Consider the following 26082-nt stretch of genomic DNA (forward strand, 5'->3'; position numbering starts at 1 on the left):
CCCCGCAGCAAAACTCAGCCCTGCGGCCTGACGGGCAGGAGGTGGTGTGGGACGACCGCCGGGGCATGCGCGTGCCCACGCCCCTGCTGCGCGAGGCCCTGTACCTACAGTGTGAGACCACCTGGGGTGGCCAGGACTTCCTATCCAACCCCTTCCTCGTGCACATCACAGGTACGCGCTGTCTGGTGCAGAAGGAGGATGGGGCATCCCCCAAATCCCAGGGACGGGGCCGCAGGGGCCACAGCCGGGCCCAGTGGGCACCCCGTGCCCTGTGCTGTGTGTGTGTGCCATCCTGTTTGAGGGGCGTGGGGGTCACTGTGCATGTGTCACCAGGCAACGAGCTCTATGACATCCAGCTGTTCCCCAAGAAGTCGCTGGAGCTGCTGGTCGGGGAGAAGCTGGTCCTGAACTGCACCGTGTGGGCCGAGTTCAACTCGGGTGTCACCTTCGACTGGGACTATCCGGGGAAGCAGGTGAAGTCGACGGCCCCAGCAGGGCCATACTGGAACCATCCCCCGGAGTCCCCGTCACTGCCTCCACCTGCCCTATGCCCACACAGTCCCCAGGAGTCCCCATCACTGCCCACGCCCACCCGGCCTGGTGCACATTGGCCTCTGAATAGGTGTGGACCCAGTCCTGCCCCAGGAGCCCCTGTCTGATGAAAGGGGCTGCCCCAAGGAAAATTCTGGGTCTGGGTGCAAGGCTTCCAGAGCCACGGCTGGGCTGGGGTATGTGCCCTTCGTGCTCAGTTCTGCCAGAGCCCACCTGCTCTGACCCTGGGCTTCCCCTGGGTGTGGGTAGGCAGAGCGGGGTAAGTGGGTGCCAGAGCGGCGCTCCCAGCAGACTCACACAGAGCTCTCCAGCATCCTGACCATCCACAACGTCAGCCAGCACGACCTGGGCCCATATGTGTGCGAGGCCAACAACGGCATCCAGCGGTTCCGGGAGAGCACCGAGGTCATTGTGCACGGTACGGCCTGGGGCTGGGCCGGGCGTCAGTCATCAGGCCTGGGGAACAAGGGTCCATGTGCAGTGTGGGCGGGGGTCAGAGGTCAGGGTGCACCTGAGCAGTGTGGAGTCTAGCCAGAGGGAAGAGAGGGCAATGAGTGGACCCCCGGAGGGCAGGGCGAGCCCCAGTCTGCAGGCGTCTGGCTGCTGGGGGTGCCGGACCATGGCTGGGAGTCCCTGGGCAGTGGTGGGTCAGTGACTCCAGGCCCTGGCTTTACACGGATGCCTCCCATCTGGCAGAAAAGCCCTTCATCAGCGTCGAGTGGCTCAAGGGTCCTGTTCTGGAGGCCACGGCAGGAGACGAGCTGGTGAAGCTGCCCGTGAAGCTAGCGGCGTACCCCCCGCCGGAGTTCCAATGGTACCAGCCCTGGCCCCTGCCCCCCCGCTACCCCCCAGGCCCAGCACGAGAACAGACCACAGGGCGGAACCTCTCCTCTGAAGACACTCTAAGGAACGTGCACCTAATACAATATTTAAGCCAGAGGGAAAGTTATCTTGCTACAAAACTGCGCAAGCTTGCACCTGCCAGCGGGCTGTCGTGTGTGGGTGTGCTGGGCGCCGTGCTGGGCTTCATCTAACCGATCCCCGCACCTGTTCGGTATCTCCGAGGGCCCCGCCAGCAGGACGAGGTCCTGGAGCTCTGGCCTGCCCAGCAGCAATGGCTTTGGGTTTCTCAGGCCTCCCTCTGAACAGGTTGCCACCCCCACCCCAGGCCCTCTTATCCAGAAATTCAGAGATGCCACAGGGGTTCCACAGACTGCTGTAGAGCCAGGCTCTGGGGCAGGCCTGAGCTGTGTGGCAGGAAGCAAGTTTCCAGAAAGCCCACAGGCTCCAGAGCCCCAGCTCTGGCCTGTGACCTGAGAGTAAGACCTTCCCTATGGGTGTATCAAGGGTCACTGAGGGGGGTCCACCCTTGCTAGGTGTTCCCCAAAAGCTCTCTAAGAGCTCAGGTTGGCATAGTACGCCCACACACACCCTTGGGTCATCTGAGCCTTCCGCATGGCCCAACGCTGGGAGGTCACACTCTAGCCTGACCCCCATGGTGCAGACGAGGAAACAGAGAGGTGGGGGATGGGACAGGGCGTTCCTACCTGAGCTCTGAGCCCCCTGGGAGGGCTCTGCGTCATCCTTTCCCAGCTGGTCATCCTTTCCCAGCTGGCTGGAGGAGCCCTGCCCTTCACAGCCTGGGAGAGCTCCCTCCAGACAGGATGACCTTTTCGGAGAGCCTGGGGCTGAGTGAGCGGAGGCCTCAGACATTCTCAGCTGGGATCTCACTGTGCTGGCTGTAGGCTGGCAGCAGGCTTCTCCTGGGGGGACCTCAGGAGGCCCTGGGCCTGGACCTGGTATAACCCTACCTCTGAGGCCACAGGCTTTGGGGTCCATTGGGGGCACCTGGACAGGACCAGCATTTGGGAGGGCAGGGGGCAGCCTGGAGCCTCCCTCACACGTCGGCCTCCTGGAGACCACTGGGGCTCTGTCCCCTGCCCTCCAAGCCCAGTGGGACTCACGCTGTTCTGCGAGGGGAGCCCAGCTCTGCTGCCTCCAGGGTCTGGCCCAGGCCTGATGCTCAGGCAGCTGGCTGCCTCTCACCATTCCCACTGCATCTGGCTTTTCTCCGCTTATTTGGCCAACATCTGCCTCCAAGAAGTGCTCACTGGGCCCACTGTCCACTGAGACACCAGCCCCGGGGCACTAGTAACCCCCACAGCCCCACAGGGGACTCTTCTAGGCTGTCATGTGATGATTATAAATGAGTGGATGGAGATCTAGCCGACAGATAGACAGGCTGGTCCTCCGCTCCTAAAGCACCCTTTGTGTCCAGCCCGGTGCACACACTAAATGCTGTAACTCAGTTAAACCTCAAGACCCCTGCAAGAAAGTCCATTTTGTTTCCCCAGTGTTTAGACTGGGGACCCTGGGGACTCAGCGCCGTGAAGGGGTTTGTGTAGGATCACTGATGCTGCAGGTGGTGGACTCAGGAGTTTGCACCAGAGCCTGGCAGACGACACAGCCTCGGATTTACTCCGCCCTGTCCTGCCGTGGGACCCCGGCTGAGTCAGGTCCCTCCCTTACACCGCTGGCTGAATACCAGGGGGAAAGACCATTTCCAGGTAGAGCCTGGCTTGCAGAGTGGCTGCCTTGCAGCACTCCCAGCTCAGGCCTGGGCAGGTGCCACCCCTTGGGGTGGAAGGCATCCGTTTGTTTGCATGTGCATTTGTTTGCATATGAATATGCACTGAGGACCGCATGTACTGCTCTCCCCTAGTACGGGGACAGGGGGACAGTCTCTGCACTGCTCCATGGGGGTGACGGATGGCCAAGAGACTCACGTGTGAAAAGCAGGGTGCTCATGAGCAGGCAGGTAGAAGCAGGGCAGAGGGCAGGAGCTGGTTCCTAGGGCGGTAAGGAAAGGTTGCTCTAATGAGTGGGTATTTGTGTATGGGAGAGAGGGAGCCATGCAGGTGTCTAGAGGACTGAGCATCCAAGCAAGGTGGGGACAGCGAGTGCCCAGGCCCCAGGTGGGAGTGTGAGGACAGCAAGAAGGTCCTGTATCTGAAAAGCTCCAGAAAGGGCAGAGCTGGGGTCAGAAAGTGAGGCAGGGCCCCCCATGGGTTAAGGCTGTGCTTCTAGGGGACCGCACCTACAATCCTTCCCAGCACACACCACTCTGAGAGGCGGGGCGTACGGGGCGCTGTAGCTGGTCCCGAGCCTGCAGGTGCCGTGAGACCAGGGCAGACCCTGCAGACCATCCCCATAGCCCTCCGGTCGGCAGTCAGCTGCCCCAGCCCGAACCCCCGCCTGGTCCAGTGCAGGAGGTGGCTCTTGCTCGAGCCGGGCCCATCGGGACTCTGGCGCCAGTCTCTTCTGCCCTCTACTGCCGTTGTTGGGGCCTAGGTGCGGCAGGGGAAGAGGGCCGGGATGGGGCAAGAGTGGGGTCCACGCAGTCCCCTGAACTCCCTTCCTGCCAGGTACAAGGACAGAAAGTCAGTGTCCGGGCGCCAGAGTCCGCACGCCCTGGTGCTCAAGGAGGTGACGGAGGCCAGTGCAGGGATCTACACCCTCGCCCTCTGGAACTCCGCGGCCGGCCTACAGCGCAACATCAGCCTGGAGCTGGTGGTAAACGGTACGGGGGCGGGATGGGGGAGGGGGCACCGGGGGGCTGGCTGGGGCGGGGTGGGGGTGTGCTGACAGGGCCTGCTGACCAGCCGTCCGCCTCCGCCCCCAGTGCCCCCCCACATCCACGAGAAGGAGGCCTCCTCCCCCAGCACCTACTCCCGCCACAGCCGCCAGGCCCTCACCTGCACGGCTTACGGAGTGCCGCCTCCTCTCAGCGTCCAGTGGCACTGGCGACCATGGACGCCCTGCAAGGCCTTCGGCCAGCGCAGCCTGTGAGTGTGGCTCCAGCCTGTTCCTTCCCCGCTTCCCGGCCCCATCCCCAACCTTGGCCGTGACCCCCACTCCCTGCCTGCGCCCCTCCCCAGGGCCCTGCTCTAAGCTCGAACCCCGCCGCAATTCAACGGGAGCCAATCCCTGACCTCACCTCGCCTGAACAAGGCCCGGACCCTCTCTCGCATGAGTCGGGCTGGGCCAGACACTGGGGATGGTGCAGCCCCCACCAACCCCCCTTGAAAATAAAGCCCCCCAGGACCCATAATTGCATCATCCAAGAGGACACGGGACCTGGGCTCCAAGTGGGCGGACCTGAGCTAGTTTTATGAGCCTTGTACTGAGTCCCGCAACACACCAACCGTGCCCAGTTAGCTTTTCCTGAGCCCTGTTCATGATGACCCCTTATAGAGGAGGCAACCGAGGGTTGGAGGAGAGACCTGCCTCTCCCAAGGTCACGGCTGTAAGCAGCAGAACCCGCCTGGGCCGTGCTCCTCTGTGCTGAGCTGGGTGCCAACAGGACAGAGAGGCCCAGGAGTATGCTCCGAGCAGGGACAGCTTGGACAAGCAAGAGATGGGAGAGGGTGCCAAGGTGGCCAGCGGTCTGGAGGGCACTAGGGAGCCGTGAAGGGCGCTGAATGGGCGGGAGTGGGGGGCCACATTTGCCGTTCAGCTAGAGATCCTTGTGGGCAGGGTAGAGGGTCACAGGCTGGGCAAGGATGGATGCTGGGAACCCCAGGAGGAGACAGAGCGGCTGCACCCGGAGGCGGGCCATAACCCCAGCATGGCCAGGGGAGGAGGTTCTGTAGGGGTGGCCTGCTGCCTCCAAGGCTTGTAAGAGATTCTTCTACACCACCAGGCACTTCCAAATTTGCCTCCCTCTGATGCTCTACCTTTATGCTCTGGACCACCTGACAGAACCCTGGGGTCCTGCTCTGCTCTGCTGGAGGCAGACAAGAGCCTCCCTTGGGACCCGAGACCCATGTCCCAACAAGAGACCAAAGGTGCTGGGGTCACACTCAGCCCAGGAAGGGGCTGCAGCTCTGGAAGGAGGAGAGAGAGGGTTTCCTGGAACAGGAGTGGTGACTCTGCTGCCCCCCGACCCCGGGAGATCTAGGTGGACTTTGCAGGAAGGGGCACATCTCGAGTAAGGGATGGTGGGCGCTGCAGGCCAGAGGGGGACCGTGGGGCCACAGGTGTGAGCTGCTTGACGGGCAGCAGCCCCGAGCCTACCAGGGAAGGCTGTGTCCGGCAGCCCTCACAGGACAGGCTGTTCCCAGCAGCCGGCGGCAGCAGAGAGACCACATGCCACAGTGCCGCGACTGGAGAGAGGTGACCACGCAGGATGCCGTGAACCCCATTGAGAGCCTGGACACTTGGACCGAGTTCGTGGAAGGGAAGAATAAGGTACACGCACCAGCTGGTGCCACTGATGGGGAAGGAGAAGGGAGATGGGGAGGGGCCCTCTTCTGGCCTTCTCCACTTCTACCAGGCCTGCAGAGTTGCTCTGCAGTGTCTCTGGGCCTCAGCTCCCCTTCCTGCCTGTGGATGGTGGGCTGAGGAGTGTGGGGACCTCCAGCTGCTTCCCAGACAGGGAAGCTTAGATTGAAGGCAGCCTGGCCAGGCCCTGGGCCCCAGCCACCCACAGGCCCCAGGGCTGGGAGGACCAGGCCTGGGGCCAGCCAGGTCCCCACCGAAGACAACTGAGCTGCTGGCCCAGCCTGGGGGCAATGCCTAGAAGAGGCCAGGCGGGGGAGGGGACTGAACAAAGGCACCCACTTCCTACAGTCACTTCCTGTTTTCCTACACACCTCCAGAGCCTCTTCCTGTTCCAGGCCTGGCCAGGAAGTGCCCAGCTTGGAATGGGGTGGGGGGGGTTGTTTGGATGGTAGGCAGGGCCTACAGCGGCCCTCTCCCCTCCCCCTGCCTCCAAGTGTCCTACTCCCCAGGCCAGAGTCCTTCAGGAGACCTGGGACCCATTCCCTTCCCAGGCCACCACCCAGGGCCCTGAGAGAGGGGCCGTGAGCAGCCCTGGGGGGAAAGTGGCCCATCACAAGGATCTCATGCAGTGATCAGCCTTGCTCCACACCCCAAATCCTAGCCCTGGCTCGCACTGCCCATTGCTAGACTGGGCCTGTCCCCTGCCCCACGTGGCCACAGCCCGAGCCCATCCACACTCAGAGGCCTCGCTAGCCCAGCCTCACGTTGCCCTCTGACCTCAGCCTCAACCGCAGCTGCTCCTAGCCATGTCCTTGATTGTCCCAGAGGGGCCACCTCTGCCGTGCCAGGGCTCTGCCTCCTGCGCCCCACCGGAACCTTCCTGGTGCTGTCTCTGAGCCTTGGTCCTCTTCAGCTCGGGGCCTCAGTTATCCCCACCCCGCTGCTGGGCGCAGAAAGGGAGGACGGTCAGGGTGGGAGGAACTTGGGCAGGCAATGGAGCCCTGTGCTCGTGCTCTGCGCAGACGGTGAGCAAGCTGGTGATCCAGAATGCCAACGTGTCCGCCATGTACAAGTGCATGGTCTTCAACAAAGTGGGCCAGGACGAGCGGCTCATCTACTTCTACGTGACCAGTGAGTGACCTGGGTGGGTCGGGAACCAGGTGGGCACAGGAGGCTGGAGAGAAGGCCTGGGAGAGGCCAGTGAGGCCAGGTGGGGCCCAGTGAGTTTCTGATGCTGTGAGGCACTGGGCCCCTGGGTTTGGGCGGGAGGGATAGATTTGGAGGTCATCAGCATATGGGCTGGGGTGCTGGTGCGCTGGGATGGAGGGGCACCCTCTGCCCCTAACCCTGGAGGTGCCTCCCCACTGGGGTCCGTCCACTCCTTGTGGCTCCATCACCCTCCCGCCCCCTTCCCAACACAGCAGCTGGCTCACAGGCACACTCTTCCTGGGGAGAAGACCCGTAGCTTCCTCCGATGTTCAGATGCGCTAGTGACCCCAGGAAAGCTAAGAAGCCCATTGACGGACAGTCACTGGGCCCAGGAGTGTAGATGAGGGCACCCCGAGGAGACACGGGGCCAGACAGAACCCTCTGCGGGAGGGAGCCGGGAGAGGAGCCCAGGAGCCCCACGAGGAGTGTGGCCAGCTGGACAAGAGGAAATCAGGAGCAAGGCGTTGCCACAAACCAGTGAAACAATGAGATTATTTCCAGGAGAGGACAGTGGTGGAAGGTGGTCAGCAGCGAGGAGGATGGGACAGGACCACACCAAGTGTGCTGATATGGACTGCACCGATGGTCTGGGCTCCTGGGAGCAGTAGGGGCGGCAGCCCGGGTGGGGCTTGTCCAGGAGAGGGCTAGAAGGTGAGGCAGGAGGAGTCAGTGGGGCTGACTTCAGGGAGCTGGTCCCACTGGTCAGCGGTGGGGAGAAGAGGGGTGAAGAGGGCTCCCTGGTGGGGTACCCAGCCCAGATACACGTGATGCATGGTCTTGGTTGAGAGCAGAGTGAGCCCAAAGGCAGTTGGGAAAGGGAGAGCAAAGGGAGAGCGGGCACCACGGCAGGCAGGGAGGTGAGCCAACTCTGGGCGAGGTGTCAGGCAGCCTCCTTCTGCCTCCCCAGACATCCCCGATGGCTTCAGCATAAAATCCGAGCCATCGGAGGAGCCCTTAGAGGGCCAGGACGTGCGCCTGAGCTGCCGGGCAGACAACTACACCTACGAGCATCTGCGTTGGTACCGCCTCAACCTGTCCACGCTGCACGACGCGCACGGGAACCCGCTGCTGCTCGACTGCAAGAACGTGCACCTGTTCGCTACGCCTCTGGCCGCCCACCTGGAGGAGGCGGAGCCAGGGGCGCGCCACGCCACGCTCAGCCTGACCATCCCCAGCGTGGCGCCTGAGCACGAAGGCGACTATGTATGCGAGGTGCAGGACCGTCGCAGCCATGACAAGCACTGTCACAAGAAGTACCTGTCAGTGCAGGGTGAGGCCGGCGGGGCTGCAGGGGAGGGCTGGCGGCGCTGCGCAAGGAGCCTTTCTCCCCTCCCAGAACGCGCCTGGGCTGCCACTCGGGGAGCCTGAACCTGCGGGAGGGTCCTCCCCCCCACCCCCGCTGTGGAGGTCCACAGCGCTCCCCACCCGTGCGCCCAAACCCGATCCTTCCTAGAGCTTGGCGCCATCCGTCCCCACTCTCTGCTCCCAGCCCTGGAGGGCCCCTGCCCCGCACGCCCTCCTGCTTTCTGCAACTCCACTTAGCTCCCTCTCCACCCCCCCCCCCCCCCCCCAGCCCTGGAAGCCCCGCGGCTCACGCAGAACTTGACCGACCTCCTGGTGAACGTGAGCGACTCCCTGGAGATGAGGTGCCCGGTGGCCGGGGTGCACGTGCCCAGCATCTTGTGGTACAAAGATGAGAGGCTGCTGGAGGAAGAGTCTGGTAGGGTGGTGGACGCGGGCCAAGGGCGGGGGTGCAGAGGCTCGCCAGGTCGAGGCCCCAGAGCCCTCTGAACTCAAAGCAACCCGCCGTCCCCTGCAGGAATCGACCTGGCGGACTCGAACCAGAGGCTGAGCATACAGCGCGTGCGTGAGGAGGACGCGGGCCGCTACCTGTGCAGTGTGTGCAACGCCAAGGGCTGCGTCAACTCCTCCGCCAGTGTGGCCGTGGAAGGTCCGCCCCCCGCCGCGCCCTTCCACCCACCTGCCCCACCCCCCACCCCGCACTCGGCGCCTTCTCCGAGCCACCTCCCTCAAGTCGTGCCCACCAGAAGGGGTGCTGCTCGCAGGGCGCACCCTCCTCCCCCTCACACACACACACACACGCACACACAAGACTAGCCCCTTTCTGTCCACTCAGGCTCCGAGGATAAAGGCAGCATGGAGATCGTGATCCTTGTCGGCACCGGGGTCATCGCTGTCTTCTTCTGGATCCTCCTCCTCTTCATCTTCTGTAACATGAGGAGGGTGAGCTCTCCTCCCCCAACTGAGCCTCTCAACCGCTCCTTGTGGGGTCTCTGTTCGCCCTGCACAGCCTGTAAGATAAGGAATAAGGTCCTCAACCGCCCTGGCTCACCTGGCAGTCTCACCTCCTGGGAAGCCTCGCTGAGCCCTCCATGCTGGGCTCTTGCACAACCAGAGGTTGTCAGTCCGTCTGTCCCCTCCTTGCTTGAGAGCCCCAAAGGAGATCCCATCTGTCCTGGGGAAAGGTTCACCCAAGACCGTGGTATGGCCAAATCAATTAGTTGTCCCCACCCCCACCCCAGCCAGCCCACGCAGACATCAAGACGGGCTACCTGTCCATCATCATGGACCCCGGGGAGGTGCCTCTGGAGGAGCAGTGTGAATACCTGTCTTATGATGCCAGCCAGTGGGAATTCCCCCGGGAGCGGCTGCACCTCGGTGAGGCGGTCCCCCAGTGCCCCCCACCCTACCCTGCGGCCCGCATAGACCGCTTCCCTCTCAAGTGCTGAAATCCCTCCATTCTCAGGCCAGAAAGTCATGCCTGGCCCCCACCTGGCCTGACCTGTCCATCTGGGCGTGCATCCTAAAAACTGGAGCCAGGGTTCCAGTTCTCAGGCCCCCCGGGGTCACTTCCCGCAGCTCTGAGCAGGGCGGGCCCATCACACCTGCTGGGAGAGGATGCAGGCCTTCCTGTCCGCCTCTCCTCGCCCTCTCTCTCTCGCTCCTGCTCTCCTTGCTCTTCCTGTTTGGCCGAGAGGGCTCCCGAGTTTCCTCCCCGTCCTGGGCCTTCCTTCCTGGCCCTCCAGGCAGGTCGCCCCTGCTGCCCGTCCCTCTTCACCCTCGCCCTTGAAGAGCTCACCTGGACCCGGCTCCCTGCCCCCCACAGGGAGAGTCCTTGGCCATGGGGCCTTCGGGAAGGTGGTGGAAGCCTCGGCTTTTGGAATCCACAAGGGCAGCAGCTGCGACACTGTGGCTGTGAAAATGCTGAAAGGTGTGCGGTCAGCGGGTGGAGGCGGCGGCGGTGGGACTGGCGGGGGCAGCGACTCTGGGTGGGCTGGTGGGTCTGTGGTTCGGGAGGGGAAACTGACGTTCAGAGCCAGAGTCTCCCCCAGGGTTCTTCATGGAGGCCCTGGGCTCGGATCTGAGGAATTCTTCCCAGTCCCACCCGAAACTTGAGCCTCCAAGGGGCGAGCGGGACGAGCTGGGGACTCTACGCCCCCACGGGCAGGAGCTCTAGCTGCGCCTTAGCTAAGCCAGTGGCCGGGAAGAGGGACGCGCAGGGGTTGGGGGGCGGCGGGCCCAGCACCACGCGAAGCCCCCATGTCCCCTCCAGAGGGCGCCACAGCTAGCGAGCACCGCGCCTTGATGTCTGAGCTCAAGATCCTAATCCACATCGGTAACCACCTCAACGTAGTCAACCTGCTGGGGGCGTGCACCAAGCCCAATGGTACGGAGCTCGCGGCCCCGGGCTCCCTGGTGGGTGGGGCCTCTTGGGCCTGTATGGGAGGGGCCGGGCCGGGGCGGTGCTGGAGGGCGGGGGGGAGGGGTTGTTGAGGTGCCTGCGCTCGGGCCTGCCCTCCGTCACCAAGCGCCTGGCTCCTGCCCTGCCCTAGGCCCCCTCATGGTGATCGTGGAGTTCTGCAAGTATGGCAATCTCTCCAACTTCTTGCGTGCCAAGCGGGAGGCCTTCAGCCCCTATGCGGTAAGTGGGAGCCCTGCCAGTGGCCCGAGCTCTGCTGGGAGCCCGCAGGACGCCAAGGTGGGCTGGGGGGAGGGGGAGGGGGGAGTGGAATGTCTGCTGTGGGTGGCCGAGCCCCCCTCAGACCCACTCTATGCCTTCGCAGGAGAAGTCCCCAGAGCAGCGAAGGCGCTTTCGCGCCATGGTGGAAGGGGCCAAAGCTGACCGCAGGAGGCCAGGAGGCAGCGAGAGGGTTCTCCTCTCCCGCCTCTTGATGGGCAAGGGCGGCGCAGGGCGGGCCCCTCCGGTCCAAGAAGGTAAGAGCCTGGCTTCCCCTTGCTGGAAGAGGTCTGGCTGGCAGGAGGATGCCTCATGATCAGGGGACTGTGGGAGAAGCTGGCCTCAGGCCCTCCTGGAGGGGCTTACCTAGGAGAGTGTGTAATGGGCTTTTCCTTTGGGAGGGAGGACACCACAGGGACAGTTTCCACAGAGACGGTTGACATTTGATTGGGCATCACTGGCCATCTAGGCCTTTGCCTTCCAGACAAGGGTGGGAGTAGCAGGTGCAAAGGTCTAAGGACGCGACAAGATTCCCAGTTCTGGGAGTGGTTAGTGGGTGTTGCAGGGAGAGTGGGTGCTGAGGGGCAGACGAGGGGGCCCACACGCTTGTTAGCTAGCACCAGGGGCCTCAGGGGCCCAACCAGGAGGAGGTGAACACATGGTCCCTTTGGGGAAGGGTAGAAGATGGGAGCCATGGAAGAGGCCCCCCCGCCCTCCGCTGAGCCTGTCTTGCTCCTTTGTGCAGCCCAGGACCTGTGGCTGAGCCCGCTGACCATGGAGGACCTTGTCTGCTACAGCTTCCAGGTGGCCCGAGGGATGGAGTTCCTGGCCTCCCGCAAGGTGACTGCCCCAGCAGGCCCCTCAGAGGGGAGGAGGGTGCAGACCACCAGCATACCAAGGCAGGCCCTGTCCTAGCTCGCCACACAGCAATGCTGTGGTCAGTGCGCGTTTCTCCCACTTTGCACAGGAGAAAACTGAGACCAGGGTGTGGAAGTGATTTCCTGAGATCTCTAGCTAGTCAGTGACAGAGAGGTGAATGTGGAATCTGTCCCACCCCACAGCCTCCTCTGTCCCCATAGTTCCATGAGCCCTCTCCATGGAGAGTCCTGGGGGAGCATAGAAATCGCCCCATGAAAGAGCAAGGCTCAGGCATGGGTGGGCCCTGGGGACTGGTGCTGACCACCCCCTCGCCCCTCCCCGTCCTTCTAGTGCATCCACAGAGACCTGGCCGCTCGGAACATCTTGCTGTCAGAAAGCGATGTGGTGAAGATCTGTGACTTCGGCCTGGCCCGCGACATCTACAAAGACCCTGACTACGTGCGCAAGGGCAGTGTGAGTGCAGGCCACGGAGGGAGGGCAGGATGGGGGCACGGACCTCCCATCCAAGAGCCATCTCCATGGAAGGTTGCAGAGCCCACACTTACAGGGACCTTAGTGGCCCCACCAGGAGTAAAGACAGGAGCCGACGGGCAGGGACCCTGGTGCTTCATCTGGAGCTTGTGTTGGCCCCCTGCCTTTGTCCATGAGGCAGACGCTGACTGACCCCACATGCCTGCCCTGCAGGGGCTGGGCATCAGAGGTGGACCCTGCATGGTGCAGTCACAGAAGGGCACGTGGGGGCAGTGTGCATCTCATCGGTGGTGCTCAGAGGTGGCCAGGCTGGCACTTGAATGAACACTCAAAGCCAATTGGGGGTTTGTGCCCCGGAGGAGGAAGGAAGAGGCTTGGAGAGGGAGACAATGGGCAGGATGGGTCTAGGATGTGGTGGGCCACCCTGTCAGCCTAGCCACCTTGAGGAAGGCCTTTGCCCTTCACTCTAACTCATGGCTGAGTGGAGGCGGGTGGATGGGAGAGTCAGGTGCACCTTCCAGAAGCCCCCTCTGCAGGCTGTGAGGAAGAAGGAGGGGGTGTGCTGGGCCGGAGGTGGCGGCCAGTCAGGAGGGGCCAGATGCCCTCAGGGCTCCCAGGTAGAGGCCCCAGGAGGTAGAGAGACAGATGATGGGGAAGGCACATCATGAGCCCCAGGACGAGCGGTCAGAAGTGATGCCCGGCTTCCAGTGTGGGGACCAAGCTGAGGTGGGGATGGTGAGGGGGTGCAGGGTCCCGATTCCTCCAGAGGCTAGGTCTGGGGTCTGGGGGAGGAGGGCTTCCAAGTGCCCCCCAAGAGCACACAGGGGAAGAAAGGGGCCCAGACAACCCAGGAGAGCAGCAGGGCAGAAGCCTTCAAGGAAGACACCAGGCACCTGCAGGGTGGGGGCCAACTGTGAGAGTCTTGTGAACGCACAAGGGGCAGATACGGCCCAAGGCCCTTCTTAGGGTGTGGCTCCAGAGTTCTGGGCAGGCTGGGGGTGAGAGAAGGGGCTGCCCACGTGTTTGGCCTTCTCCCTCTCTTCCCTCCCTCCATGGAGACGTGCTTCCTTCTGCCTCCCCCAGGCCCGGCTGCCCCTGAAGTGGATGGCCCCTGAGAGCATCTTTGATAAGGTGTACACCACGCAGAGTGACGTATGGTCCTTTGGGGTGCTGCTCTGGGAGATCTTCTCCCTGGGTAAGTGCAGGGCAGGCTGTGGGGGAGGGGAGAGGCAGGATCCTAGGCTGCTGGTCACGGCAACCTGCCCTTCTGAAGCAGGGGGCCAGATGGCCCAGAGCTGTTGCACCTGCAGCAAGTGGTCCAAGAGCCCTCCACCTCTCCCCTCTGCCTCCACCATGGGCCCCCCTGGCGCCACCTCTGCAGGGTGGTGTGCTCTGGCCTCTGACGGGTGACAGGGCACGGCCTGTGTTTCCCGGGCAGTCCCTGGGATCAGCATAGGTCCCAAGAGGAGAGGCCTCATGGGTCCCCCAGATCTTCACCTCCCTGGATGAGCCCCCTCCTCAACCTGTCACTGGGGAGTCCGTTCCTGCCTTCAAGGGCTGGGGAGCGTCCCGGAGGAGACTGGATGCTCACGCACAGGTGTACCTACTTATGAGAGCTCCACGTGGGCCCCTGGGCCCCGCTGGGACCAGGGTGAAGCCCCCATGCTAGGCCGGAGCCGGGCAGTGAGCCAACGGAGAAGCAAAGCACCAAAGATCCACCAGGATGAATGCTGTCACTGTAAACACAAGGGCCTGGAGAGCGCAGGGAGGGCAGGGCTGTGTGTGAGCTGGAGGGGAGGGCCCAGCTAATGAAGGGGCTCGCTGGGGAAGACAGCAGGCCAGGGTGAGGGGGCAGCCAGGCTCCTGGTCCCCGCCCATTGGCGGTGGGCCGGGCGTGGGCAGGGGGAGTCGGGAGGTGCAGCCAAGGGGGGAGGGGAGGTTCATGCAGCCCCTGCAAGCCGGCCAGGGGGAGGACCCGGACTCTGAGTCCCAGGGGAGCCACTCAGGGCTTGGAGCAAGCGAGAGAGCAGCGTGACTTGTCTTACGAGGATCGCCCTGCTGCCTGCGGCTTGCCCTCGGGGGCCCAGGGGGACCGAGAGGCTCTTTGGGGCTGTTTCTCCTATGGCCAGGTGCTGCAGGGCTAGGACAAGTTAGGTCCCGGGTGTGTTGGCAGGCAAAGCCACGGGATGTAGGAAGGGGTTCAACTGAATGGCCAGGGAGGGTGTCTCTGAAGAGGGGTGATTGTGACAGGCCTGGCTTGATTGGCTCAGTGTGGCTCCCTGACCCTGGTGATCCCCCATGTTTTCATCTATCATCCTCTTTTAACCAGATGAAGAACTATCATTGGGAGACAAAGTGCCTTGGCCACCCCCGCCCCCGGCCCCAACTCTGGCCTGGGAGCAGCAGGACCAGCCCCCTGCCATAGGGGGCCAGGAGAGAGGCAGTTTGGGGGGCTGGGCTGGGCAGCAGGTGTCTGCTCCCCACTCACCCCTACCTCATCCTGTTCTGCCATCAGGGGCCTCCCCCTACCCAGGAGTACAGATCAATGAGGAGTTCTGCCAGAGGCTGAAAGAGGGCACACGGATGCGAGCCCCAGAGCTGGCCACCACCGCCATGTGAGTTTCCCTGCTGGCTCTGCTGGTGGTGGGGGGTCGGAGGGGGAGGGAGGTTGCCATGGGTGGGGGGTCTTGTATGCAGGCAGGGGGCAGGAATGGGGAGGGGCTGCAGGCACGGGGTTGGGGTAGAGACCTGCAGATGAAGTCTCTTACTCCACCCCTGACTCCTTCACTGGTCCATTGACAGCTCTCCTCCACCCACCCCCAGGCAGAAGAGACTGGGTGGGCCGGTGGGGGTTTGTGAGGGACCAGGATTAGGCAGGGGAGCTGGGGTCTGCTGGTGCAGGGTGCAGGCGTGCTCAGACCACAGGCCAGCAGCCAGCTTTACCCACAGACGCAGCGTCATGCTGAGCTGCTGGTCAGGAGACCCCAAAGAGAGGCCTGCATTCTCAGAGCTGGTGGAGATCCTGGGGGACCTGCTGCAGGGTGGGGGCCGACAGGTAAGTGTATCTCTGTCCTCCCGGTCGGGCTGCAGCAGCCTCTGGCCCCTAGCCCCAGGGCCCTCAAGCAGCTGACCAGGGCCCGTCTTTGGCCAGGAGGAGCCCCAGGCTGGTCTTCGGGGGGTCTGCAAGGAGCCCCTGTCTCCAGCTGAAGGATGGTGTGTCCCTCCCTCCACCTTCCTCTTTGCGCTTCTGCTTCCTACAGCCCCGCCCCCCGCACCCACCCCTGACTTCCGTCTCCCTCCCTGGGGGGTGCCCGGGGAGGGGGGCGTGCAGGGAGCACAGCCAGCTCAGGTCTGCCCTGGTGCTCTGGGATCTGGGGGAGTGAGCAGGGGCTGCCTGCAGCACTTGGGAGTCCAAGTGTGCCCCCAAAAGACGGGACCCTGGATTGGGATTGCCCCTGCCACACCTCCCTCCTTGTAAGTGGGGCACCTGTTGGGAGAATTTGCCAGGCAGGCTCATTTAATCCCCAGAGCACCTTGGAGCGCAGAACTTCCCCAGTCAGGAGCCCCGCTGTCCTGAGCGCGGGGGTGGGGGCCGCGGGGGCATGGTGGTCTCTGACCCCCGCGGCCTCTGCCGTTCCTGCCAGGAGGAGGAGGACTGCACGGCCCCCTGCGGCTCTCAGAGCTTGGAGGAGGGCAGCTTCTTGCAAGCATCCACCACGGCCCTGCACGTGGCCGAGGCCGACACCGAGGACAGCCCGCCGAGCCTTCACCGGCACAGCCTGGCGGCCAGGTCAGCCGCCCTTGCCCGGGGGCCGGGATCCCCCGGGCAGGGAGAGAGCAGCTTGGACGCGCTCTATTTTATTCCCGCCAGTCATCAAGGACCAGCAAACTACAAGGACTTGAGAGACCTTTGTACACCAACTGAAAGAGCACAGTGGTTTTTTAAATGACAGTACTCGGTCTGGGGCTCCCTGGAGGGCCTGGCGAGCCTTGGGGCCCCTCCAAGACCATGTAGCCTGTGACTTCGCTTTCCTCCGTGCCCCCTCAGACCTTCCCTCTGCCCTGCAGCCTCCTCTGCTTCGGGCACTCACGGCCCCCGAAAGCCCCTTCCCCAAATTTGAAATTTGGGGTCCCGGGAGCAGGGCGGGCCAGCCACTCACCCGTATTCAGGATTTAGAACGTAGCTTAAGTTCCCAGAGTTCTAGACCCGAGGTCTCTTGCCAACAGCTATTTACACTCCGGGAAGACCGTTCACATTCCCAATGGGGTTGCCGAGAGAAGGACTCCAAGACCTGCCACCCCATGTGCCCCAGCGGAGGGGAGGGCCGGGCTGGGGGACAGGGTGCCCACTAGGCTCCTTCCACCAGCCACCCCAGCGCACACGCAAACATGCACACACACGGCCCCGCGCACACAGGCCAGGTGGCGGCTTGCACAGAGGGACCCCTTCTGGGGTGAAGGCCCCCCCATCTCACCAGCCCCATGCCACACCCAGGCTGGGTGTGCTCCACTCACCTCCCACACCCTTCCCTGGAGGCGCTCTCCTCTTGCACAGGCGAGGAGACATCCCGGCACAGGGGGGCCAAGCAGTGGATAGCGACAGTGCCCCCTCCCCCGGGGAGGAACTCAGACCAGCACTCAGACCCAGGTCCCATACTCACAGCCCAGGCCTGGGGTCCTTCTGGGAGGAGAGGGGGCAGAAAGAGAGGTGGAGAGAGCTTTCTTCAGCACTCTGTTTTCTCCCCACAGATACTACAACTGTGTGTCTTTTCCGGGGTGCCTGGCCAGAGGGACTCAGACCCAGAGCTCTTCCAGGATGAAGACGTTCGAAGAATTTCCCATGACCCCGACGACCTATAAGGCCTCCGTGGTAAGTGGGGAGCTGGGCCTGTGCACCCCAGGTCAGGCTTTCTCCGCTGGGAGGAGGTATCAGGACCTCCCGAGGCCAGCAGGGGAAACCAGCTCAGGAAGGGGCACCACATTGAAATGTCAAGTCCAGATTGCACGTCGGGCATGTGGGGGTCTGTGTGGCCCTGTGATGCCACCATCTCTCAGCTGCTTTCCCCCGTGCCCTCCTCACACACACCGGTCTCCCCTCCACACAGCAGAGAAACCCAATGGAAAGACAGCTTCTCCTTCCAGGTGATTATCTTTGGATTAGCCTGAGTCAGGGCTTCCCTTTGGTGGCCACCAAGCCATGTGGCCAAAGAGAAGGGGACGGTGTCCCTTGAGGAGGAGCCCGGGGTACGGGGTACACGACACAGCGGTGTTCTCAGATCTACTCAAGCAGAGTGGACCTCTCAGGGCACTGGGAGGCTGGAGCCCGTGGGTCCATTTTGCAAAAGCACAGACTCATCCTCAGCCTGGAACCTTCCCGCCCCGGCCTCCCTGCAGACAGGCCTGCTCAGTGATTGCTGGCCCCGGCTCCTGTCCCCCAGGGCAGATGGAGATGTTGGGGGGACCCCAGCTGTGACAAGAGTGCTGTTCCCCTCCATGTCATGCAAAACGAAAACCATGCCAAGTCATGCACCATCAAAGGGCGACAGAGCCCTGCTAAATGTGGGACGTGTCTGCGTGAGACCATTTTGTTACCCCATGAGCTGCCAGATTCTTTCAAGAGGCTCTCAGTTTCTGCACCCTGAGCCTCAGTTTCTCCCTCCCTGGCAGGGGTGTGTGACCCTCACCTGCATGCTTCAGCGAGGAACGGACACATGCTTTCTGCTCAGTTTCCACAGGGCGGGTCTCAGGCCTGCAGAGAAGGTCCATGCCACGCCGTCCTGGCTGGGGGGTGCAGGGGGTGCTGCCTGCAGACGGGCCTGTTCTCTCCGCACAGGATAACCAGACGGACAGTGGGATGGTGCTGGCCTCCGAGGAGTTTGAGCAGCTGGAGGGCAGGTACAGACAAGAAAGCGGGCTCAGGTAAGGCTTCCAGAGCCTCTTTCCCTGCGAGGGGCCGGGGCGGGGAAGCTGGGCCTGTGTGTGCCCATCACTGACTCACCTGAAACCTCTTGTGGCTTCTTATTACCTTTTTGGGTGTTTAAAGCAAGCTGCTCTGGGACTCAAGACCTTTGGCCACCTGGGAAGCCCCCTCCCCCACCAGCATCCTGGCCCAGCACACCTGGTGCTGGTCCCCCCCCTTCCCTTCCATGTTACAGGTGCTCAGAGGCCACCTCTCTGTGAACCGAGTATGATCTCGCATGCCCACTGTGCCTACGCACCCCTCCCACAGCCAGGGGGTGCCACCACCATCCCCAGCCGACCCACCCTCCCCCAACCTCCCATTTAAGCTCCCCTTTGAGCTCTGAGGCCTCAGGAGCCAGACAGATCATGTGACCTGGAGCTGGCTGGTGTCCTTTTTTGATACGAATGCAGTCACAGAGAAATCCTCACATACCTGTACAGAGGGTGACCTCCCTTTGTCCAAGAAGATAGCCACCCCCCCCCCAAAAAAAAGCCCTGAATGTTTAATCTTTTAAGGGTATAGATGAAATAGTTAAACGTCTACCTAGTTACTCTAGTAGTCAACTTGCACATAGCTGTTTAAATGACAACCTATGGGGCGCATGGCTGGCTCAGTCGGTAAAGCATGGGACTCTTGATCTGTGTCTTTGTCGGGAGCCCCTTTTTGGGGTCGTCCGACACAGTTTTCCGGAACGAATCCTGGCCTCTGCCTGTGCTGTTTTTTAATCAATGTGTGATGTTGTCACTGAGTTTTTTTTACCCGAGACCATAAGTATTTATTTGTATCACGTTAGGATAGTTGATGTGATTCTTCACCTTTCTGGTAGGTGTGTTTATGATCTCTGCAGCTGAACCAACTAGCGGTTATTTTTCCAGCAGCCTACAAAAAGTGTGTTTGCTGTGGGTGCTGGTGGTTTGTGGGGCACATACCCAGCTCTACCGTGCATCTTGGCCTCCTTGATCACCCATCGGGTGATCTCTGTTAGTAACCTAGTTTTGGAAAATGAATGCTAATTGCATTATTGGAAATAGTGTCTGGCTAATGTTTCTTTACCCAACAGTATTTTATATCTCAAGAAAAAAAAAAAAGGTAATTCAATAAGAGGGTGAGCCGGGGGATGGTTGCTACTTAAGTTCTAATCTCCACACGTCTTCATAAAGACAGCCCATGGAGGCAGGCCCCTCAGAGCCCACACCTGTGCCGTAAGCAGGAGAGAGAGACTCAAGTTTATGCGTGAGTAGGAAACCCAGCGCTGGGACCAGCAGAGCCGTGCCTGAGTCACGCGGAAGGAAAGGAAGATGCGGCCCGCCCAGGAGAGAGGAGTATCTCGAGGTCCTTGGGACAAACCAGGGAGATGAGGGAGGAGGCAGAGGTCTGGTGGAGGAGGCTCCAGGGCAAGTCTGAGGTACCAGGGGCAGCCGTCTGGGGAAGGCAGTGCTTCTGAATGGCCAGTGAGCAGGATGCGAGCGCTTAGTGCTGAAGGAAGAAGAAAGTTGCAGAAGATAAGAGTCCTCCAGAAGCAAGAATCCAGAAGACAGATCCACACCCAAGGGAACCGTTTATTACAGAAACTGCACCTCACAATAGCAGCAATAGAAAGTACTCTTGTCCACACAGGTTCCCTTGGAAACACATCATGACCAGCCACTGAGAGGTGCACCTGCATTCGCTTGGCGTGTGGAACAGTCTCCAAACAGGTGCAAGGAGAGAATGTGCCTTGGATGGCTCTGTGGGGGAGAAGTAGGAGGGGGTCTCTCTGCCCAGTCCTTTCCCGTCTCCTTTGAACCACCCCACAGTGTCCTCACTTTCAGGCCGTTCATCCGGCCCTTTCAGCGGCTGCCCAGCATGCCACATCCACACCCTGCAGGGTGGCGTCTCCTCCAAGTGTGTAGGCAAGAGGAAGATCTGGAAGCCCTCTGCTTGTGGTAGGTCAGCGTGCCTGCGTGGCAGCAGCTGAGGGGGGCCCAGCACTCCCAGCAAGTGACTGGTTGGTTCCTGGTGGCAGTACAACACCATAACACGAATGGAGCCTTTGCAAAGAAGGAGGCAGTTGAAGGAATTCAGGGTGATGCCAAAGATGTGGGTCTAATGCAGCACGGCTAAATGAGGAAGCCTCCAAAGCCACCCACGTCCCAAGCCCCTTCCATAGGAGAACCAGATATTTCTAGTCCTGGAAATCCCAGCACGAATCATCATGAACAGAAAAAATAAGCATGGGGCGCCTGGGTGGCTCAGTCGTTAAGCGTCTGCCTTCGGCTCAGGTCATGATCCCAGGGTCCTGGGATCGAGCCCCAGCATCGGGCTCCCTGCTCCATGGGAAGCCTGCTTCTCCCTCTGCCCCTCCCGCCCTGCTCATGCTCTCTCTGACAAATAAAATCTTTTAAAAAATTTTAAAAATATCCATACACTATTCATACAGTTATTGTAAGAATAAAAAAAATAGAATGAAAACTTTTCAGTAGCTGTCAACACTCAAAAAAAAAAAATGAAGCAGAGAAAAGCTGATACACTACTCTGACGTGAATTAAATACATAATTAAACAAGGAGCTGCACCAGGAGTCGGAAATTCAAACATTCAGAATGGAAATGAACAGTGCGAAGGTATCAAATGGTGGCTGACTACGTTCAGGAAAGAAATTGAAATAAAAGACAAATCCCCTCAAAAATCAAGACCAGGGTGGGGGGAGGCCCAAGGATCAATAGATACAATCAATGCTCCCTTACGGGGAAAGACACAGAAGGTGGACATGAAGAGACAAAAGAAAAGAAAACCAAAATAAATAAAAAGGTAAAGAAGACCAGAAACGAAGTTGGCAAGTACACTAGTGCAATATTTGAGTAGAAAAGATCCAGTATATATAAAATTGGAGTCTCCGAGGGAGACAATGCTGGCCATGGAACAAAACTAATATTTTAAAATTGTAAGTCAAGGGACTCTCTCAAATAAAAGAAGAACTGAATCTACATCGCAGAAGAGGGCCTGGGAAAACTACCCCAGAGCGGTAGACTTGGCTGCATATCTGAGTTGAACTGTTAGATTTTCAAGGTAAACATTCTGGAATTCAGGCAAAAAGGCTGAGTCATTTATGAAGGAAAGAAAAAAAAAAAAAAGGTTGGCACCAGGCTGAGCACCATGCACAGCAAAAACAAAATCAGAAGAAATGAAGCAAGGTCTTCAAAAATCTCAAAGAAGGGGGCACCTGGGGGGCGCAGTTGGGTAAGCGTCCGACTCTTGGTTTCGGCTCAGGTTGTGATCTCAGGGTCATGAGCCCCAGCTCCGCGCTCAGTGGGGAGTCTGCTTGAGGATTCTCTCTCTCCCTCTCCCTCCCTCTGCCTCTCTCCCCGCTGGTGCTCTCTCTCTCAAATAAATAAATAAATAAATAAATAAATATATTTTTTAAATCTCAAAGAAAGTGAGAGCTAAGTAGGGAGCATCCTACGGCCGTCGGGGAGGAGGCAGGGGTGGGGGCTGGCACCTCTCTCAGGGTGAGAAGCTCGGTGCTCATTCTGGGAATGACGAAGAGCCACTGGGGGATCTGTCGGGAGAAGGACGTTCTCTGGCAGAAAGGATCTCTGAAGCAGCGTTGGGAGAAGAGGGACGGGCCAGGAGAGTGCAGAGCGTCAGAGTTGGGCGCTCACTCTGGACCGGGGCAGGGCATGCAGAGAGGGGCTCGGGCCCATTCTGGAGTCAGCACAGACAAGACTTCTGGATGGACTGGATGTGAGGGGTTTGGGGAAAGGGAAGAGCAAGGATGACGCCCAGGGCCCTGAGCCACGGAGTGGTGCGTTTACAGAGATGGGCGAGTCTGGGAGAGAAACAGGTCTGGGGGCATGAGGTGGGCATTCTCCATCGTCCCACGTGCCCAGGCTGGGGACAGAGAAAGCTCCAGGGTTTGCCGACCCTCACGTCAGTCCGGTTCACTGTGCAAGTCAGGTCTGTGTCTCCGAGGGCTCTGAGCTCGCTTGGAGCTCCGGTCGTGTCTTTGGTGACTTCAACCAGACCCCGACTGGGGTCCTGTGCCTCTTCTCTTCTTGTCTTACTGACCATCACCTTCCCTGTCTCGGCAGCTGTAAAGGACCGGGCCGGAACGTGGACGTGACCAGGGAGCACCCTGACACTCAAGGGCGGCGGCGGCGGCCAGACCGGGGGGCACGGGGAGGGCAGGTGTTCTACAACAGCGAGTACGGGGAGCTGGTGGGGCCGCAGGATGAGGGCAACTGCCCCCCGCCCGCCCGAGCACCCTTCTTCACAGATGACAGTTACTGAAGCAGCCCCGGGCAAGGCTCCCGAGCCCCCGGGTCTGACAGCTGGTGGGGGCCGTGCCTGGAGGCGAGCAGAGGGCTGGGTACTCCTCTCCCTCAGCTTGGTCAGCACATGTTTCCTCCTCCCTAGTTAGGAAGAGCAAGACCCAGGCTCCAGGGCTCCCCAGACTCCATCACCACACCTGCCCCCCCAGGCCACCCTGCGGATCCCCCAGGGCCTTCTTTCCTCGAGATTCAGATTCCATGCAGCCCCATACCCATGGGGCTGGTCTGGATTGCCTCCTCCCACCATGGTGGGTGGGGGCATGATCCCCATTTTCTGAGGAGGACTCTGAGGGTCTGAGAGTCACAGTGTTGGACGTGAAGCCAGACTTGAGCTTTGGTCCCCAGATCCCACCCCACTATCCCCACTCATTCCCGTGGGAATGGCTTTCTTGGCTCTCCAAGGCAGAGAGAGGGCACCATATTTCCATCTCAAACGAAAGATAAGGAGTTGGGGGGGATGGGGTGTCCTCTCCAGAGCCCGGCCAAACAGCTCACCCTCCCAGGGGCCGTGGTCTCTGCTGGGCCAGGCGTCACGGTGTACCTACCCCTGGGTGTTGACAACTATTCAACAGATGCATTTTCATTAGAACTTCAGAGACTCTTGGAGCTGCTGTGAAGAATTCACTTTTCAAGACGTTAATCTGAGGGGAGCCCAGGGAAGGTCTTTCTGAATCTAGATGATTCTCGCCTCTGACCCCCAGGCAGGTGCCGACATAGGACAGGCCACTGTGGCCCCACCTGCCTGGCCCAAAACTGGAAGAAGCAGCTAATGGTCCAGAACAGCCCAGTTTGAGAAATGGCCGGTTCTTCCCTCAGAGGCTGGGATCTGCCACCCAAGGCCAGCTTCCAAGCTGTGAATGGCCTTTTGAGAAGCAAACACCACGGGACCCACTGAGGAAGGTCTTTGGTGCTGGCCCAGAGGAGCCACCACGTGTGCCAGGAGGCTGTCAGCAGATGTTCTGGTGGCCCCAGGGGGCCCCTGTGTTCATCCCCCCCGGTCTGTGCCTGATGTCGGCGCCCCGGCAGATCAAGCCTCTGGCCTCCCAGGACAGTGGGCAAGAGCCCCCTGCAGGCTGGAGCTGTTCTGCCCAGGGCCCCCCATTCCAGCACCCACTGCCCAGCCACCCCTACCCCCAGCCGGAGAGGGACCCTTCTCCAGTTAGCACCGTGGAGATGGACATCCCACCCCCACCCCACAAGACGCTTGCAGGACAGGCGGTTGTTCAGCGAGCAGGGGCTTGCCCGGCAGAACAGCCCCTCCCCCCACCGCCCCTGTGTAGTGTGCCTTTAAGATACGTCGAACACACGTGTCTCTGCACTCCTCGCTGTCCCCAGTGGCCCTCCTCCTCTGATGTCACCTGACCGGGAGACATAGTTCTCAGGTTTAGCTGGTGCAAGTCCAGAGGCTGTTCTCACCCAGAGGACCAAGACCCATGATGCAGGTGCAGGGGCGCCCCCCTCCAGGGCCCTCCCTACATGCATACCACCTGTTTACGTCCCCTCCCCCCCGTCACATGACTGCACCCGCTAAAATGTACTGGGAAGAAAACCCACCACAGCCTTGTAGACCATGTGTTCTGAAAAGATCTAAAATATTTAACAAACGATAATAATAAATTTGATGCCAGTCTTTGAGTTACAATGAATGGGTTCTCAGCTAAGTCCCGGCTCTCTGTGAATATTGGATTCCGGCGTCCTCCCACAGGATCGTCAGCCCCACCAGGCCACTGGGCAGGCCGCGCCAAGGACCAGACAGCAGAGGCCTGAGCTCTGAGTCCTCCCCGCCCCCCCAGCCAGTTGTGCAGTCCCCCAAGGCCACCAGCAGAGGGCGCTCGGGAAGCACCAGGCGGCCTGGCTCCTCTCCCCATGCCAGGAAGCGCCCAGCCTGGGAGCCGCAAACCTGTCCTGATGTCTGCTTTATGGTAAAGTGACAAGGCTCTCTGTCCCTGCCTCCTAGAGCCAAATGCTGCCTCCGGCCCTGAGTATCAGTGACGCAGGGGCCTGTCTCCCCGGGCCCAGCAGGTGCCTTCGAACACCCCCATCCACACCCAGGGGGACAGGCCCAGGGGGTGCAGTGAGCACCCAGGTCACCTCGCTGGTTAAGTGTGTGTCTGGACTCCGAGATCAGGGAGGTCTGAGCTGGGACTCCAGCTTCATCACCCCCGGGGAGATAGGCTCCAGCCAGGTGGGCGTGGCAGGGCCCTCCACGAGCCCTGCCCTGCCACGTTTGTGTGATTTCCCTTCACACGTGAGTGGACGGCATAGGGGGGGCTGCAGATTGGGGCGTGACACTGGCCATAGGGATGTGGCCCAGCAGCAGCCTCAGGGGTTCGCGGGGCGGGGTAGAGACCTGGCTTTGGGCTGGGCCCAGGGAACACCTCACCCAGGGGAGCAGATAGGATGGAGCCCAGCAAAGGTCAGGAGCCAGAGGCCATCCTGTATCCAGGCCTCTCCCAGGCTGGGGAGACTTCTGGGTGCCTGCACCCCTCCTCGGGCTGTGATGCCCACTGTCCTGGCCTCATTTTCGACACCAGTGGGAAGAGCCCCTCCCCACAAAGGCAGCTGGCAATGATGGGCTTGTTGTTTTTACTTCTATAATAAATCTAAATGTGAATACAGAAAAGACACACACCCCCTTTAGGTTTGGACATTTTAACTCTACAATTTCATCGGTTGGATGTAGCCACTTCCCTGGATAGATACCCCAACCCAGGTGTCAGCCATCAGGCTGCCTGCCCGGTTGCCCGGCCCAAAGCACAGCCACACGCGGTTCCGGGCAGGGCTGTGCTCACACTTCTGGGTTCTTCTGGTTCTACCTGGGCTGGACGCCCAGGGCCGCACTCACTGTCCCAAGGTCCCAGCCCTGTGTCACTCCCCAGAGCACCAAGGTCTCCAGGTATGAATGGGAACTCAGCCAGCAAGGGGTCCCTCGGCCCACCTCCCCCTCTGCCCCAGCCCCAGCCCCATACACCTTCTCTCGGGGGCATCAGGTCAAGGGCACACTGGAGTGTCCCTTGATGCTATTGATTCCATCCTGACATCACCCCTGCAGGCCAAGGGGCCCACACTGTGCAGCCACACATCATCCTAGGCCATGGGACACAGCAGAGTCCCAGTCCTCACTGAATTCACAGGCCTCAGGTCAGAAGGAAGGAGGGGCCGGGGGGTGGGGAGGTGAGGAGGAAAGGCCCCATCCCATCAGGCCTGGGAGCCCAAAATTAGGAGGCGGTTTCTTATTTTAAGGCCAGAGCAAAGTTTTGAGGAAGGGGTGATGTGCTCTGACTTACATTTAGGTTCTTGAAAGAGCAGAGTTGGCCCTCCGGGAGCAGGGCAAGGCGTGGGTGGGGAGAGGCTGGGCTGCCCCAGGGTGGTCTCTGAGCAGGAGAAGAAGATGGCTCTGGGAGACACAGGAGCAGAGAGGAGCTCAGCTGTGAGCTG

The 26082-nt window shown here is 60.9% G+C and overlaps 1 protein-coding gene across 7 annotated transcripts in view; it reads left to right on the top strand.

The window, feature by feature from the left end:
• The window catches only part of FLT4 (fms related receptor tyrosine kinase 4), a 41088-nt gene extending 16798 nt beyond the window's left edge, over positions 1–24290 (top strand). Inside the window, exons 5-31 of one of the 7 annotated variants that reach the window (XR_014147297.1) lie at positions 9–171; positions 334–473; positions 802–970; positions 1249–1366; positions 3978–4132; positions 4235–4397; positions 5676–5802; positions 6858–6966; positions 7952–8314; positions 8618–8764; positions 8864–8995; positions 9182–9288; positions 9588–9723; positions 10172–10276; positions 10619–10732; positions 10899–10987; positions 11130–11280; positions 11769–11863; positions 12233–12355; positions 13457–13568; positions 14889–14988; positions 15323–15428; positions 16018–16163; positions 17123–17243; positions 18207–18292; positions 19496–20032; positions 20147–21730. Coding sequence is in view for 6 of the 7 variants with exons in the window: in XM_081827270.1 (XP_081683396.1) it covers positions 9–171; positions 334–473; positions 802–970; positions 1249–1366; positions 3978–4132; positions 4235–4397; positions 5676–5802; positions 6858–6966; positions 7952–8314; positions 8618–8764; positions 8864–8995; positions 9182–9288; positions 9588–9723; positions 10172–10276; positions 10619–10732; positions 10899–10987; positions 11130–11280; positions 11769–11863; positions 12233–12355; positions 13457–13568; positions 14889–14988; positions 15323–15428; positions 16018–16163; positions 17123–17243; positions 18207–18292; positions 22405–22603 (3576 nt within the window). In the remaining variant the exon portion in view is untranslated. The other 6 variants (XM_081827274.1, XM_081827270.1, XM_081827271.1 and 3 more) reach the window with 6 other exon arrangements.
• Positions 24291–26082: the final 1792 nt, after the last annotated feature.

This window comes from Leptonychotes weddellii, chromosome 7 (genome assembly GCF_054177405.1).
Source record: "Leptonychotes weddellii isolate Sample4059 chromosome 7, ASM5417740v2, whole genome shotgun sequence".
NCBI classification, from domain to species: Eukaryota; Metazoa; Chordata; class Mammalia; order Carnivora; family Phocidae; genus Leptonychotes; species Leptonychotes weddellii.